The sequence below is a fragment of the Rana temporaria genome, chromosome 1 (assembly GCF_905171775.1).
Source record: "Rana temporaria chromosome 1, aRanTem1.1, whole genome shotgun sequence".
NCBI lineage: Eukaryota > Metazoa > Chordata > Amphibia > Anura > Ranidae > Rana > Rana temporaria.
The window spans coordinates 180305935-180321445 of record NC_053489.1 but is presented as its reverse complement, the minus strand read 5'-3'; the positions used below and the strand labels follow the sequence as shown (position 1 = coordinate 180321445).

Below are 15511 nucleotides of genomic sequence, written 5' to 3'. Positions count from 1 at the left end.
GTGGGGGGGGGGGGTGATTCGTACAGCTGGGAGGATGGCGGGGGGGGGGGGTGATTCGTACAGCTGGGAGGATGGCGGTGGGGGGGGGGGGTGATTCGTACAGCTGGGAGGATGGCGGTGGGGGGGTGATTCGTACAGCTGGGAGGATGGCGGTGGGGGGGGTGATTCGTACAGCTGGGAGGATGGCGGTGGGGGGGGGGTGATTCGTACAGCTGGGAGGATGGCGGTGGGGGGGGGGGGATCCCTGCAGCTGGGAGGGTGGCGGGGGGGGGGGGGGTGATTCGTACAGCTGGGAGGATGGTGGTGGGGGGGGGGGTTGATTCGTACAGCCGGGAGGATGGTGGTGGGGGGGGGGTGATTCGTACAGCTGGGAGGATGGCGGTGGGGGGGGGGGGGTGATTCGTACAGCTGGGGGGGGGGTGGTGGGGGGGGGGTGATTCGTACAGCTGGGAGGATGGCGGTGGGGGGGGGGTGATTCGTACAGCTGGGAGGATGGTGGGGGGGGGTGATTCGTACAGCTGGGAGGATGGTGGTGGGGGGGGGGTGATTCGTACAGCTGGGAGGATGGTGGTGGGGGGGGGGTGATTCGTACAGCTGGAAGGATGGTGGTGGGGGGGGGGGTGATTCGTACAGCTGGGAGGATGGCGGTGGGGGGGGGGGGTGATTCGTACAGCTGGGAGGATGGCGGTGGGGGCGGGGTGATTCGTACAGCTGGGAGGATGGTGGGGGGGGTGATTCGTACAGCTGGGAGGATGGTGGTGGGGGGGGGGGGGGTGATTCGTACAGCTGGGAGGATGGCGGTGGGGGGGGGTGATTCGTACAGCTGGGAGGATGGTGGTGGGGGGGGGGGTGATTCGTACAGCTGGGAGGGTGGCGGTGGGGGGGGGGGTGATTCGTACAGCTGGGAGGATGGCGGTGGGGGGGGGGTGATTCGTACAGCTGGGAGGATGGCGGGGGGGGGGTGATTCGTACAGCTGGGAGGATGGCGGTGGGGGGGGTGATTCGTACAGCTGGGAGGATGGTGGTGGGGGGGGGGTGATTCGTACAGCTGGGAGGATGGTGGTGGGGGGGGGGTGATTCGTACAGCTGGGAGGATGGCGGTGGGGGGGGGTGATTCGTACAGCTGGGAGGATGGTGGTGGGGGGGGGGTGATCCGTACAGCTGGGAGGATGGCGGTGGGGGTGATCCCTGCAGCTGGGAGGATGGCGGTGGGGGGGGGGGGTGATTCGTACAGCTGGGAGGATGGCGGTGGGGGGGGGGGTGATCCCTGCAGCTGGGAGGATGGCGGTGGGGGGGGGGGTGATTCGTACAGCTGGGAGGATGGTGGTGGGGGGGGGGGTGATTCGTACAGCTGGGAGGATGGCGGTGGGGGGGGGGGGGTGATCCCTGCAGCTGGGAGGATGGCGGTGGGGGGGGGGGGGGTGATTCGTACAGCTGGGAGGATGGCGGTGGGGGGGGGGGGGGTGATCCCTGCAGCTGGGAGGATGGCGGTGGGGGGGGGGGTGATTTGTACAGCTGGGAGGATGGTGGTGGGGGGGGGGGTGATTCGTACAGCTGGGAGGATGGCGGTGGGGGGGGGGGTGATCCCTGCAGCTGGGAGGATGGCGGTGGGGGGGGGGGTGATCCCTGCAGCTGGGAGGATGGCGGTGGGGGGGGGGGGTGATTCGTACAGCTGGGAGGATGGTGGTGGGGGGGGGTGATTCGTACAGCTGGGAGGATGGCGGTGGGGGGGTGATTCGTACAGCTGGGAGGATGGCGGTGGGGGGGGGGTGATTCGTACAGCTGGGAGGATGGCGGTGGGGGGGGGGGTGATCCCTGCAGATGGGAGGATGGCGGTGGGGGGGGGGGTGATTCGTACAGCTGGGAGGATGGTGGTGGGGGGGGGGGTGATTCGTACAGCTGGGAGGATGGCGGTGGGGGGGGGGGGGTGGTCCCTGCAGCTGGGAGGATGGCGGTGGGGGGGGGGGGTGATTCGTACAGCTGGGAGGATGGTGGTGGGGGTGATTCGTACAGCTGGGAGGATGGCGGTGGGGGGGTGATTCGTACAGCTGGGAGGATGGTGGTGGGGGGGGGGGGGTGATTCGTACAGCTGGGAGGGTGGCGGTGGGGGGGGGGGTGATCCCTGCAGCTGGGAGGATGGCGGTGGGGGGGGGGGGTGATTCGTACAGCTGGGAGGATGGTGGGGGGGGGGGGGGGTGATTCGTACAGCTGGGAGGATGGCGGTGGGGGTGATCCCTGCAGCTGGGAGGATGGCGGTGGGGGGGGGGGGTGATTCGTACAGCTGGGAGGATGGCGGTGGGGGGGGGGGGGGGTGATCCCTGCAGCTGGGAGGATGGCGGTGGGGGGGGGGTGATTCGTACAGCTGGGAGGATGGTGGTGGGGGGGGGGGTGATTCGTACAGCTGGGAGGATGGCGGTGGGGGGGGGGGTGATCCCTGCAGCTGGGAGGATGGCGGGGGGGGGGGGGGGTGATCCCTGCAGCTGGGAGGATGGCGGTGGGGGGGGGGGTGATTCGTACAGCTGGGAGGATGGTGGTGGGGGGGGTGATTCGTACAGCTGGGAGGATGGCGGTGGGGGGGTGATTCGTACAGCTGGGAGGATGGCGGTGGGGGGGGGGTGATTCGTACAGCTGGGAGGATGGCGGGGGGGGGGGGGGTGATCCCTGCAGATGGGAGGATGGCGGTGGGGGGGGGGGTGATTCGTACAGCTGGGAGGATGGTGGTGGGGGTGATTCGTACAGCTGGGAGGATGGCGGTGGGGGGGGGGGGGTGATCCCTGCAGCTGGGAGGATGGCGGTGGGGGGGGGGGGTGATTCGTACAGCTGGGAGGATGGTGGTGGGGGTGATTCGTACAGCTGGGAGGATGGCGGTGGGGGGGTGATTCGTACAGCTGGGAGGATGGCGGTGGGGGGGGGGGGGGATTCGTACAGCTGGGAGGATGGCGGTGGGGGGGGGGGTGATCCCTGCAGCTGGGAGGAGGGCGGGGGGGGGGGGGGGGGTGATTCGTACAGCTGGGAGGAGGGTGGTGGGGGTGATTCGTACAGCTGGGAGGATGGCGGTGGGGGGGTGATTCGTACAGCTGGGAGGATGGTGGTGGGGGGGGGGGGTGATTCGTACAGCTGGGAGGATGGCGGTGGGGGGGGGGGGTGATCCCTGCAGCTGGGAGGATGGTCCCGTGTACATGGAGCCTAAAAAAATACAGAAGAGGGGAACTTTACTTTCTGGGAAACATTTCACTTCAAAGATAAATCAAACCTAAAGTTCCACCTTAAACTTTCCCATTGAAATGAGGAATAAAATGGAAATGTGATTGTTGGTATTCAGAAGCTCTCCTCCTACATACACATTTTCTTCACAGTCTTTATTGCATACACCAAAACAATGTGACATTTTACTATACATGGGGGATGTAAGCCTCCGCCCGCCCACCCGAGTCTATGCTTTTTACGGACCTCAATAAGCCTCTGCTTTGGGGGCGGGGCTGGAGGCGGGGCTGTGTCACCGTTTGCTCCCTATCACAGAATGCAGCCTAATGTATCTGCATGTCTCTTTCTCCTCCGTCTCCCCCCCCCGCTCTTTGTAGGTTTCTCATTGGATCTGTATCTGCTCTGTCCCGCCCCCCCCGCTCTGTGTATGCCTCCTCGTTATGGTTCCTCGTCACTTCCGTGACAAATTGTGATGGGTTCACTGAGGGGTAGTGTCGTGAATCCCCTGGAACGCATCACATTTGGCATTGGAACGCATTGCGCATGCGTAGTTCGCTGCCACGTGACTTAGGCTGCATTCTGTGATAGGGAGCAGAATATGACACTGCACAGGCACAATGTGACATTATGCTACGACGTGCTCCGTGGTGCCGTGCCCTACAACAAACAGACGTACAACACCACCCGCTGATAGGGAATACTACAAAGGTATGCGCTAGGCTGTTAGAACAGTACCGCCTGACGTCAGAGACCTCACCGCTACGCCCAATTCTGGGCAGCCCAAACTTTACACCAGGACTTAGAGACGCCAAATTTGCTACGCTCTGCGAGTCGGGGACCTTTCAAGCCTCACACTTCAGTGAGATGGGTCGATGGAAGACGACGGCCCAGCTGATGGACCAGTCCGGTCAATATCAGCTAGATTTTATGAGAGCCAGCCAGCTGGGCCACTTCCTCAGAACCATCCCCCCACCACCCGCCGGGCATACTCTTACGACTTTGGAGATGTGCGGGGAGTCGGGGGCGCTACCTCACGCCCTGTCCTTACTACATACGCTACTGGTGACACCCGTAGAAGGGTTTCAGATACCTAGCCTTGATAGGTGGGAACTGGACTTGGGCTATCAGCTAACGCCCGCTAAGAGACAACGGATACTCACATTTACACATAAATCATCAATTTGCACCAAGGTCAAGGAGACCAACTACAAACTGCTCACAAGGTGGTACAGAACTCCAGACCTATTGCATAAATTGTTTCCGGACACATCGGACCTCTGTTGGAGGTGCCGATCAGACAGAGGGACACTATTACATATCTTTTGGTCCTGCCCACTCCTCAGACCATTCTGGGAGGGGGTAAGGCGAGTTACACAAAAATTCACGGAGCGCGAAGTCCCAGATGACCCAGCGTATTTCCTGCTCCACGCAACCTCTACCCCAACGCGTGTATACAAAAAGTCGGTGGTGCGCCATTTGCTGGACGCGGCCAAGGCCTGTGTTCCACTGTGCTGGAAATCCCCCAACCCACCGACAGTGGCCATGTGGCTGCGGAAGGTGGATGAGATCGGGTGGATGGAGGATCTAGTCCTGTCAAAGCAAGATAGGGGTGAACTCTACTCCCAGACCTGGCAATTATGGACAATATTTAAGTACTCCGAGGAGGGCCAGGCCCTTAGAGGAGAACAACTGCCACCCCCTGGTCAAAGCCTGCCCCCCCCCCCCCCCGGACATGCAGCCCTGACGGCGGAGGCTGCCACGGTGAGAGGAATCGCCAGGCAGTGTTGTTGGTCCATGCTCGCGAACCCCCCCCCCCCTAACCCCCCTCTCTCAATCCCTCACCCTCCACTTATCTTCCTAATCCCTCTACTACTTTTCTCCCTCTTCTCTTTTATTTTTCTATCTCTTTCCTCTTTATCTCTGGACTGCTCACTGAGCAGCACCCAGATTCCTACTTCTGTTTTCTTATATTCTACTACACTTAGAAAAAGGAAATTGTGGAGGACTGGCACACGGTTCCATAGTACCCGGCCGCAGAAAGATACCACAAGAGCACTGATTGGGATGAGATGCCGGTTTTTGAGCTGGGGGCGGCGATGCGAGACGGATGGCAAATAGCCTTCCGCTCCGTGCGCCGCTATCCCCGACCGGGAGAGGTATCTCCACAGGTAGCTTAAAAGTTTTCGCGGAGCATTATTATGTAACTGCCATGTTTTGTATGTGTGCCTCCATATAACAACTGTTGTACTGTTTACTCGCTGTGGTCCTTGTGGGCCGGTCTTCTATTTTGTATAAATAAAAAGTTAAAAAAAAAAAAAAAAATCGCTTTCCGTGTCTAATGACGAATTTCCCCACAAATCGCAATTCTGCAAGCGATTCTGTATTGCTGTTTTCCAGCAGGTCATAAACCGCTTTTGGAGGTAGAGGCACGCTTTTTTGATGCAATGGTCGTTTGCAGTTTCCAGGCAGAAAGTACAGTAAAACTGCAGGCAAGGGCACTGGATAAAGCAGTGATGGGGGAACCAAGGTCAATTAATTTGATTTAGTAATGTCATCCAATAGGATGACAATGTTATGTGTGTGTTGTGTTTTATACATTTTGAATTTTCCGCTGGTTCCACCCCCCTGCGTCGCGACGCTCGCAGGGAACAGAAGCCAGGGCACAGTGCATCGGGCGGAAAATCCGGCCACCGTACATAGCGGGAGTACATGGCGGGAATCCTGGGGACAAGGTAAGTAACCTCTTCCAGGATCCAGTGATGCAATCCTGAGTGTGGCTCGGGGTTACCACTAATGGTACTGAAATTTCACCCCGAGCCATACTCGGGAATACCGACAAGGAGGTTAACTGGTAATTGGGCAGTCATGCAACACTGAACCAAAAACAAAATCTATATATTTTTTCCCCACAAATAGAGCTCTATCTGTGGTATTTTATCGCCACTGGCCTTTTTATTTTTGTGATATAAACTAAAAAAGACTTAAAATTTTGAAGAAAAAAAAAAAAAGCCCACAATATTTTTTATTTTCTGCTACAAAATATATTCCATAATAAAAAAAATAAAAAACAATTTCTTCATAAATTTGGTATAAAATGTATTCTGCTGTGTCTTTGGTAAAATAAATCCCAATAAGTGCAAAGGAATTGGTTTGCATGAACGTTATCCAGTCTACAGACTATGGTATATATACACTTTTTTTTTTACTACTACCAATGGTGGGCATCAGATAATCATAATTGGACCGTGATAGTGCAGCGGGCATACCGACACTGACGCTGGGGGGGAACAGACATCACCAGTGACATTAATGCAGTGATCTTATACACCGTCACTGTACTAACACTGACTGGGAAGGGGTTAACATCTAGGGCAATCAAGGGGTTAAATGTGTGCCCAACTATGTGTAATGTGTGTAAAGTGTAATGGATCTCTAAGTTTCTCTAAGATCTCTAAAAGAAACAGATTGTTCTCCCTGTACAGAGCTCTGTGTTGATTGCCAAAACAGAGCTCTGGGCTGTGATCATAGACAGCTGATCAGCAGGTCCCAGCCATGAATCACTAACTGGGACTTGCTGATTGTACACATCAGGCACTGGCTGGGGGAGCACACCTCCCAAACCCAGAAATAGGCAGTGACATAACGGGTACATCGCTTTGTCTACACCAGCCGAAGTACATTGCAGACGGGCGGGTCAGGAAGTGGATAAATCAAACTTTTGCATATATTACATTCTAAATGTCTGATGGTATACAAATCTGCAAACTTTTTTTCACAAATGAAGAGAAGCAGCAATGCATTGCAAAGTTTCTCAGCACTACAAAGAGGTAACCAATGTTAAAATCCATTGTGTAAATGTCTAATTGACAAGAGCCGGTGAGAAAAACTAGTTTCATCCAACTATGCAAGCTGGTAACAGTACTTGGTGGCTGCATTTATGGACTATGGCTCACTTTTGTGTCATGTAAAGCATGTCAACTGCGCATTAAAAACATTTGCAATGCTGTGGCCAGAAGAAAAATATATCTCACCTGTAATGAAGCACAAACCTACATGCTATGGCTCCGAGTAATAAGATTATTGTTAAATAAAGCTTGAATTTTTCGTATTCATCCTTGTAAGCAAACCTAAAAAAGGAAGGAAAAAACAGACCAAAACAATTAAGACAAGGCAAGAGAGCCTCAGAATTAAATACACATACAGTATACGGTCTTATAAATTCACACAAAATTTTCAGTTACTTAGGATGAAAACGATAAAAGCAGGAGAACCAGTAACCCCTACTGTGTGATATTTATTACTGGTTTCCCTTTTTGCTGACTCTCTGGTGCTTCTATAATTGTCTAATGCCAGTCATAGTACACTGCTAAGTAAACAGAAAGGCTATGATGCAATAATGTAGAACGTTTACAGCTCTCCGTTAGCTAGATTCAAAAAGCTTCACGCTGGCGTATCAGTAGATACGCCGACGTAACTCTAAATCTACGCCATCCTAAATTTAAGCGTATTCTGGAAACCAGATACGCTTAAATTAGGCCAAGATACGAGCAGCGCAAGTCTCCTACGCCGTCGTATCTTAGGGTGCAATATTTACGCTGGCCGCTAGGTGGCGCATCCGTTGAGTTTGGCGTAGAATATGCAAATGCCCAAGTACGCCGATTCAGAAACGTACCTGCGCCTGGTGCATTTTTTTTACGTCGTTTACGTAAAGTTAGTCGAACAAATAGCTGGCCTAGTCAATGTTAAGTATGGCCGTCGTTCCCGCGTTGAAATTTTTACGTCGTTTGCGTAAGTCGTCCGTGAATGGGGCTGGACGTAATTTACGTTCACGTCGAAACCAATTTGAATTAGGCGCGCTTACGCCAGCCCCATTTACGCTACGCCGCCGTAACTTAGGAGGCAAGTGCTTTGTGAATACAGCACTTGCCTCTCTGATTTACGGCGGCGTAGCGTAAATACGATACGCTACGCTGCCGTAAAAAAGCGCGCATCTACCTGAATCCAGCTAAGTGTGTCCTTATGTGGACGACTATGTGCTGACTTGGGGCAGAAGGAAGAAGACCCATTTGCTCTTAGTAATGTTGCACAAAGCATGCCATGTCACTGACATTGACTCATCATATATCAAAACTCAAACGTTCCTAATTTCTATGATAAAGCAATTGTGCAAATACTTGAAGAGTACCGTATATAATAAAACAAATATGAAAGACCCACTAAACATATAAGTGAGCATGGATCCACTGTAACAATTTGAAGAAGATCTATTCATTTAGGCCCCTTCCACATCGGATGGACCCCGCCAGCTTAGTGGCAGGTTAGGGTGCCAGCGCTATCGGCTTACGCACCCAGGGACGTTTTAATCCCCCAGCTGAGCCTCCGCTGGGAGGGTTCGCCCGCGGACCCTGACCGACGAAAAATACCACTATAGCGTGGGAAAAGGAAGGACCCGGCCTGCAAGGCAGACCCCAGCATGGTAGACATGGAACGGGTCAGTACTTCGCCCCCATGCGCGCGACCCAGGCACAATAGCGACTGCCTGGGAGCCTAACCTGCTTTCCCATGCCTTCTGGGGGCTTCTTACCGGCGTCTGTGAGGAAAGCAGCGGTGGCCATGTTCAGCAGAGCTCTGCAGCAGAGGAAGTGTGCTTGTCCAACGGATCTGACTTTTCTGAATGAGGTGAGACAAAACTCAGCTCTTTACTCCCTCTAGTGGCCAATTTTGAGAATACACCCCTCACATTTTTTTTAAAAGGTCCTTCAGATAAATCCTTAGGCTCCTTTTCCTCTAACCTTAATCCCCGCCGCAGGTTTTTCTGCTGAAATATTTTTCAGACAGTACCAATCTTCACCACTCTTGGCAGGCTTTGTGTGCCAACCTTCAGGGATACGAGTTTCCTATTTATAGGAGACTTCCCCCTGGGCCTTGTAAAAGACTCTGACCAGGACTTTAAGTCTTAATACAAAAAGTGCCGGACACCAGAGCCCAGTCCTCCGAAGAGAGACATTACAGGCGACGCCTCTTTGCAGGAGGCCCGGAACCATTCCAGTTTTGGCATAGCTTCATAGCCTCTTGGATGGATCCAAAAAAAAGCATAGCTCCTTAGCCCCGAAGGGTCCATCTAGCATAGCTTACTTAGCACTTCTCCATGTGTCCTACACCTTAGACACTGGTGAAAAAAACTGAGGTACTTCCCGGATCGGGGGGGCTATATGGAGGGGAGCTGACTCTGATGGGTTATATGCTCACCAGAGGTGATTGGACACTGGCACAACCAATTATGTAAAGACTTAGCCTCTGTGTCCCATTGTGTATGATAAAGAAAGTTTGTTTGCGCTAATCTGGCCTGAAGTAACCATTTCCATTACAGAACAATGTGGTCGCTGTGTGCACTGTAATAGACAGAATACTTTATTAACCTAAGGGAAATGCTGTAGCAGTATGAACTACAAACAGCAAGCCGCCATTCAGGAGAAGCCTTGTATTTTTATCAGTCAATACAAGGCTTCCTCCGAGTTGCTGAGCTGGAAAGGTGGGCAGAGGACATGAAAATTCTAGCCTCAGCCAATCAGAAAAAGCCTTGTATTTATTGATAAAAATGCAGGGTGTCTAAATGGTGGAGAAGCACTGAACTCTCCAATGCTGGCATTTCTGGCAGCAGATGGGAAGTCGTCCGTACTGCTGCCAGAACACAGCACCACTTATTGTATATAATTAATGCATATATATGCAGTACATTATAGAACACACAGCAGTCGCATTGTTATGTAATGAAAAAGGTTTATTTGGGCCATCTTGACCCAAACAAATTATTTAAAGCGGTGGTTCACCCTGCAGAACAACATTTCAGCATAAAATCCGGCATAGTAGCGCGAGCTACACTATGCCGGTCTTAATTTTTTTATCCCCGTACTCACTGTTATATCGTACATAGACGATTCCGTCTGCCGCGGGGAATGGGCGTTCCTAGCAAGAGGGAGGGTGATTGACGGCCGGCTCTGGCACGTCACGCTCCCCGAAGACAGCCGGAGTAGGTCTCGGCTCTTCACGGCGCCTGCGCACAGGCTATGCGCAGGCGCCGCGAAGAGCCAAGCCTATTTCGGCTATTTCCGGAGAAGCGTGACGTGCCAGGGCCGGCCGTCAATCACATTCCCTCTCCATCGGAACGCCCATTCCCCGGAATCTTCTATGTACGATATAACAGTGAGTACGGGGATAAAAAAAATACAGACAGGCATACTGTAGCTCGCGCTACTATGCCGAATTTTTTTTTTTTATATAGGGTGAACCCCCCGCTTTAAAAGCGATATTAAATCCGGAATTCTACTTTAAAGCTAAACCTCTAGGAAAAAGACAGGGCCTGCAATGGAAACTTATTGACCTGTAAAATACATTAGGCAATCTGGATCTGCATGAAGTCAGAACTCAAGATTAGTAACCCATAAAATGTCCATATTTAACACAGATTTAGCTTTTTCGCAACACTTCTGAACATAATCAACTGTAAATTATAGCTGGACTCTCAATTTACCAAGACAATAAAATGTAGCTAGGAAATCAAAAGTTTTTTAGAATTCCTAGATGTCCTTGTTTGCTTTTCTCTTTTCAGGCAAGAGAAACATCACATCTGTGCAACTGTTGGAAGAACATGCGGCATAGCTAGATACACAGAACAAGAAGACAATTGAATGCGGCTTTTCGTCATTTATTAAAATTCACACTTACTTTGCTTGATTACTAAGAAGAGTGACATTCACATTCCCAAGAACTAGGTTTAAATATAAACTAAAAGGAGAGAGAAAGAGAAAGAGAAAGAGAGAGAGAGAACATGTTAACAGTTATATAAACATGGCATAGCTTCTTATCAAGAGAGATAATAAAATGAAATAACTAAAATAATTTAGTTCACTTAACGATTACAGGAGCAGGACATATTATATATGACTGCAGCACTTTCAAATGAAACAGTGCCCTGAACTGCTTGTGTATCTGGTAAATAGTTCCATGTACCAGGACGCAGTGTGCAGAGATAGCATTTACTGCAAAGGTCACCATTTCGGTATGTCAGAGCTGCAATTACCAGCCTGAACAAAGGGCAGACAACACTGCACTCACTGTTCTGCCTCATAACAACACATTGCCATTAGCATGCTGAATGTTACAGATTAAACAAACATTAAAATAATAAACTCTGGTGATAAAAAGTAAGATTGCAATCAAGTATGCATGCTTTACTCAAAAAAAGTACAGTACCTCCTATTGCCCTCAGCCTTTTTATTTTTGCTGTAATCTGACTTCATGTTAGAGGGTGGCTACGTTTGTTGTCCATGGGGCCACTGTGTGTCGGAACATAGCTACCCCCCTTTTGCTAGCTACTGAGATGGGCCATGCACTATGGGATTTGTATTGTATAAAGATACATGTCCACAGCCAATGTGCACTGTTCCTTTCAAAGGGAAGCGAGACAGAAAAAGGAGGAGAGGTTTGAGAACCGACACACAGGACCGATTTAAGCACTTCAGCTCCAGAAGGTTTTACTCACTTCTAGAGCTGCACGATTAATCATTATCAAAATTGCAATCTCGACTCAACCCCCCCTCTCGATCTTAACTGTCATTTGCCAGATTCTATGTAAACAGTGCAGAGCCAGAGCTGTAAAAAAAAAAAAAAAAAAAAAAAAATCATCAAATGTTTAGGTCTGTAAATAAGGTCAGTTTAACCACTTAAAAACTAATAGGTAGAGAGAGTCTCTCTCTCTCCCCCTCTCTCGCAGCAGACACATCTCTAGAACTGTTAAGAGGAGACTGTGTGAATCAGGCCTTCATGGTAGAATATCTGCTAGGAAACCATTGCTAAAGAAAGGCAACAAGCAGAAGAAACTTGTTTGGGCTAAAGAACACAAGGAATGGACATTAGACCAGTGGAAATCTGTGCTTTGGTCTGATGAGTCCAAACTTCAGATCTTTGGTTCCAACCCCCGTGTCTTTGTGCGACGCAGAAAAGGTGAACGGATGGACTCTACATGCCTGGTTCCCACCGTGAAGCAGGGAGGAGGAGGTGTGATGGTGTGGGGGTGCTTTGCTGGTGACACTGTTGGGGATTTATTCAAAATTGAAGGCATACTGAACCAGCATGGCTACCACAGCATCTTGCAGCGGCATGCTATTCCATCCATCAGGACAATGACCCCAAACACACCTCCAGGCTGTGTAAGGGCTATTTGACCAAGAAGGAGAGTGATGGGGTGCTGTGCCAGGTGACTACCTCTTGAAGCTCATCAAGAGAATGCCAATAGTGTGCCAAGCAGTAATCAAAGCAAAAGGTGGCTACTTTGAAGAACCTAGAATATGAAATATATTTTCAGTTGTTTCACACTTTTTTGTTCTGTATAATTCCACATGTGTTCATTCATAGTTTTGATGCCTTCAGTGTGAATCTACAATTTTCATAGTCATGAAAATAAAGAAAACTCTTTGAATGAGAAGGTGTGTCCAAACTTTTGGTCTGTACTGTATATATATATATATATATATATATATATAACATTGCAGTAGACAAATCCACACATATACACACACACACACACACACACACACACACACACACATTATATATAAGAAAAGTGTACAAAAGGTGAACTTACGCTTTACCCTTTAACAAGGTTGCTTTAACCACTTCAGCTCCAGGAGGGTTTACCCCCTTCCTGGCCAGGCCATTTTTTGAGACACAGCAACGTTTTTTTTTTTTTTTTTTCAAATCTTTTATTTAACCAAAAGACAAGATCCATAGAATCAAAGCAGTAAAGATGAAAGAACATAGTACACCATCATACAAGAAATAAAAGCCAAAATAACAACATGTACTAGTATCCAGCCTGTACCATGTGTTCCTGGCCCATTTATGCTCAAGACATAACTATGCATCTTCTCAAAAGGTGAAAAAAGGCTGCCATTGAGAGGCAAAATAAAACAAATTTTTCTTTTTTTTTGGTCCCTGAGTTGAAGGAATTCTAGAGTGGAGCCGTAAAAATACGGAGAAAAAAAAAATAAAAAAGAAGAAGAAAAGATCAAAAAGGAAGACAAAATAAGTGAGAAGAAGTGGGGGAGGATGTGGACTCACAGAATGCAAAACTGTTATGCAGGTTATTTAGTTATTGCCATCGGAGTTCGTATATCTCACTTAAATAATCTAAGGTGAATTCAATCGGCAGTATCGCTTTTAAGGAGAGCTTGTCCCTTCACCAGAGAAGACGAACATATTCCATAACGTCCAAGTTTTGGAATAGCAGACATGTTGCTGCCGTGCCGAAAGGATAAGTTCTTCCACCTTGTTTATTTCTTCCATCCTCCTAAGCCACAGGCCAATGGTCGGTGGCTGCGGAGATTTCCAGTTAAGGGGGATACACATGTAGCGGGCAGCCGTTTTCTTTGCTGCCTTGCTTTAAATTTAGAGGTTAGTCAGAGGATTAGTTACCTCTGACCTATTTGTTTCCAAATTTGGACCTCTGTTCCAGCCGTGCATGTACTGCAGGTGACCACTATTGTTGTCTGGGGTGTCGGTACCAACCCAAGCCAAGGGTGGCAGCAGTCAGATCCAGGTGTGTTGGGTATTCATTCTCAGCGGGCCAATCAGTGGGGGTTGATCGCCTCACTGTGCATGCTGGGGAGGAGTATTTAAGAGACAGACATCTCGGGTTCTGGGTCGTCGTCCTCCTGGGCAGTTGTCCCACCACCCCTGTGTGTGGCCCTCCTGGCCGGGGGTGCGTGTTCAGAGTTTCCTGGCTCCGGGACCACATTAGTCTGGAGTCGTGTCTTACCGAGCAGGCCCAGTATTCAGGCTGGGTTTGCATTTACAAAGTGGTCCTGCACTTTCCATCCTAGAGGGAGGAAGCCGCCGAATGAAGTACCTGTCTGGAGAGCACCCAGCACAAGGCTGGTACACTCAGAGGAGGCCTGAACTTCATTGAAGGACACATTACTACTGAAAGGCTGAGCAGTGATTGCCCGTCAGTGTCCTGATTTCACAAGCAACTACTTTGAGAAGAGATCCGGGTGCTTAAAGTGGAGGTTCACCCGGAAATGAATATTTCTAAGATTAGATTCATGCTCATTTTGTCTAGGGGAATCGGGTATTTTTTTTTAAATCAAAGCCGTACTTACCGTTTTAGAGATACATCTTCTCCGCCGCTTCCGGGTATGGGCTGCGGGACTGGGCGTTCCTTCTTGATTGACAGTCTTACGACAGGCTTCCGACGGTCGCATCCATCGTGTCACGATTTTCCGAAAGTAGCCGAACGTCGGTGCGCAGGCGCCGTATAGCGCCGCACCGACGTTCGGCTTCTTTCGGCTACTCGTGACGCGATAGATGCGACCAATCGGAAGCCTGTCGGAAGACTGTCAATCAAGAAGGAACGCCCAGTCCCGAAGACCATACCCGGAAGCGGCGGAGAAGATTGCTCTCCAAAAACGATAAGTACTGCTTTGTTTTTAAAAAAAACTAGCCGATTCCCCTAGACAAAATGAGCATCAATCTAATCTTAACATTTTTTTTTAAGGGTGAACTCCCGCTTTAATCCTAAAGTGAGAGGATTCTGGACCGAACGTATCTCCACCTTTGGGAAGGTCAGTGGCAGAGACTGTACCAAGGTTCCGTGTGGTGCCCTGACTGCTAGGACTAGCGAGAGACGCCTTTCCTGGGGCACACTACCCACTCTGGTGACGAGAGTTTATGTCTGGAATCACGAGTGCTTCGTATCAAGTTCTACACCTGAACCCACTATCTATACTAGGGATGTCCCGATACCGATACTAGTATCGGTATCGGTACCGAGCATTTCCCCGAGTACTTGTCCGCCTGTCCGTCCGTGCAGTTCTCTCTCCTCCCCTTCCCCCGTCCGTCTGTCCGTGCCGTTCTCTCTCCTCCCCTTTCCCTGTCCGTCTGTGTCGTTCTCTCTCCCCCTTCCCCCGTCCGTCCCTCCGTGCCGCTCTCCCCTCTCAATCTGTCAGGGGGGAGAGCGGAGGTAGGAGCCGCTAAGCCCGGCTCCTACCTTTTCCGAATGAACAGAGTCAGTGATTTTATTAATGTTAGTGTAAATATGAGATCTGAGGTCTTTTTGACCCCAGATCTCATATTTAAGAGGTCCTGTCATGCTTTTTTCTATTACAAGGGACGTTTACATTCCTTGTAATAGCAATTAAAAAAAAAAAAAAAAAAAGTATAATTTTTAACAGTGTAAAAATAAAAAAGATAAAATATTTTTTTATTTCTATTTCTTATTCTCTAGGGCAGGGGTCTCAAACTCAAATTA

General features: G+C 50.2%; 1 protein-coding gene across 1 annotated transcript in view; it reads right to left on the bottom strand.

The window, feature by feature from the left end:
* TMEM120B (transmembrane protein 120B) overlaps nt 1–15511 on the bottom strand; it is a 121502-nt gene that overhangs the window by 57292 nt on the left and 48699 nt on the right. Inside the window, exons 4-5 of the mRNA XM_040346946.1 lie at nt 10930–10989; nt 7236–7331 (exon numbers count right to left, since the gene is read on the bottom strand). Coding sequence (XP_040202880.1) covers nt 7236–7331; nt 10930–10989 — 156 coding nt within the window. The remainder of the gene's footprint in view (nt 1–7235; nt 7332–10929; nt 10990–15511) is intronic.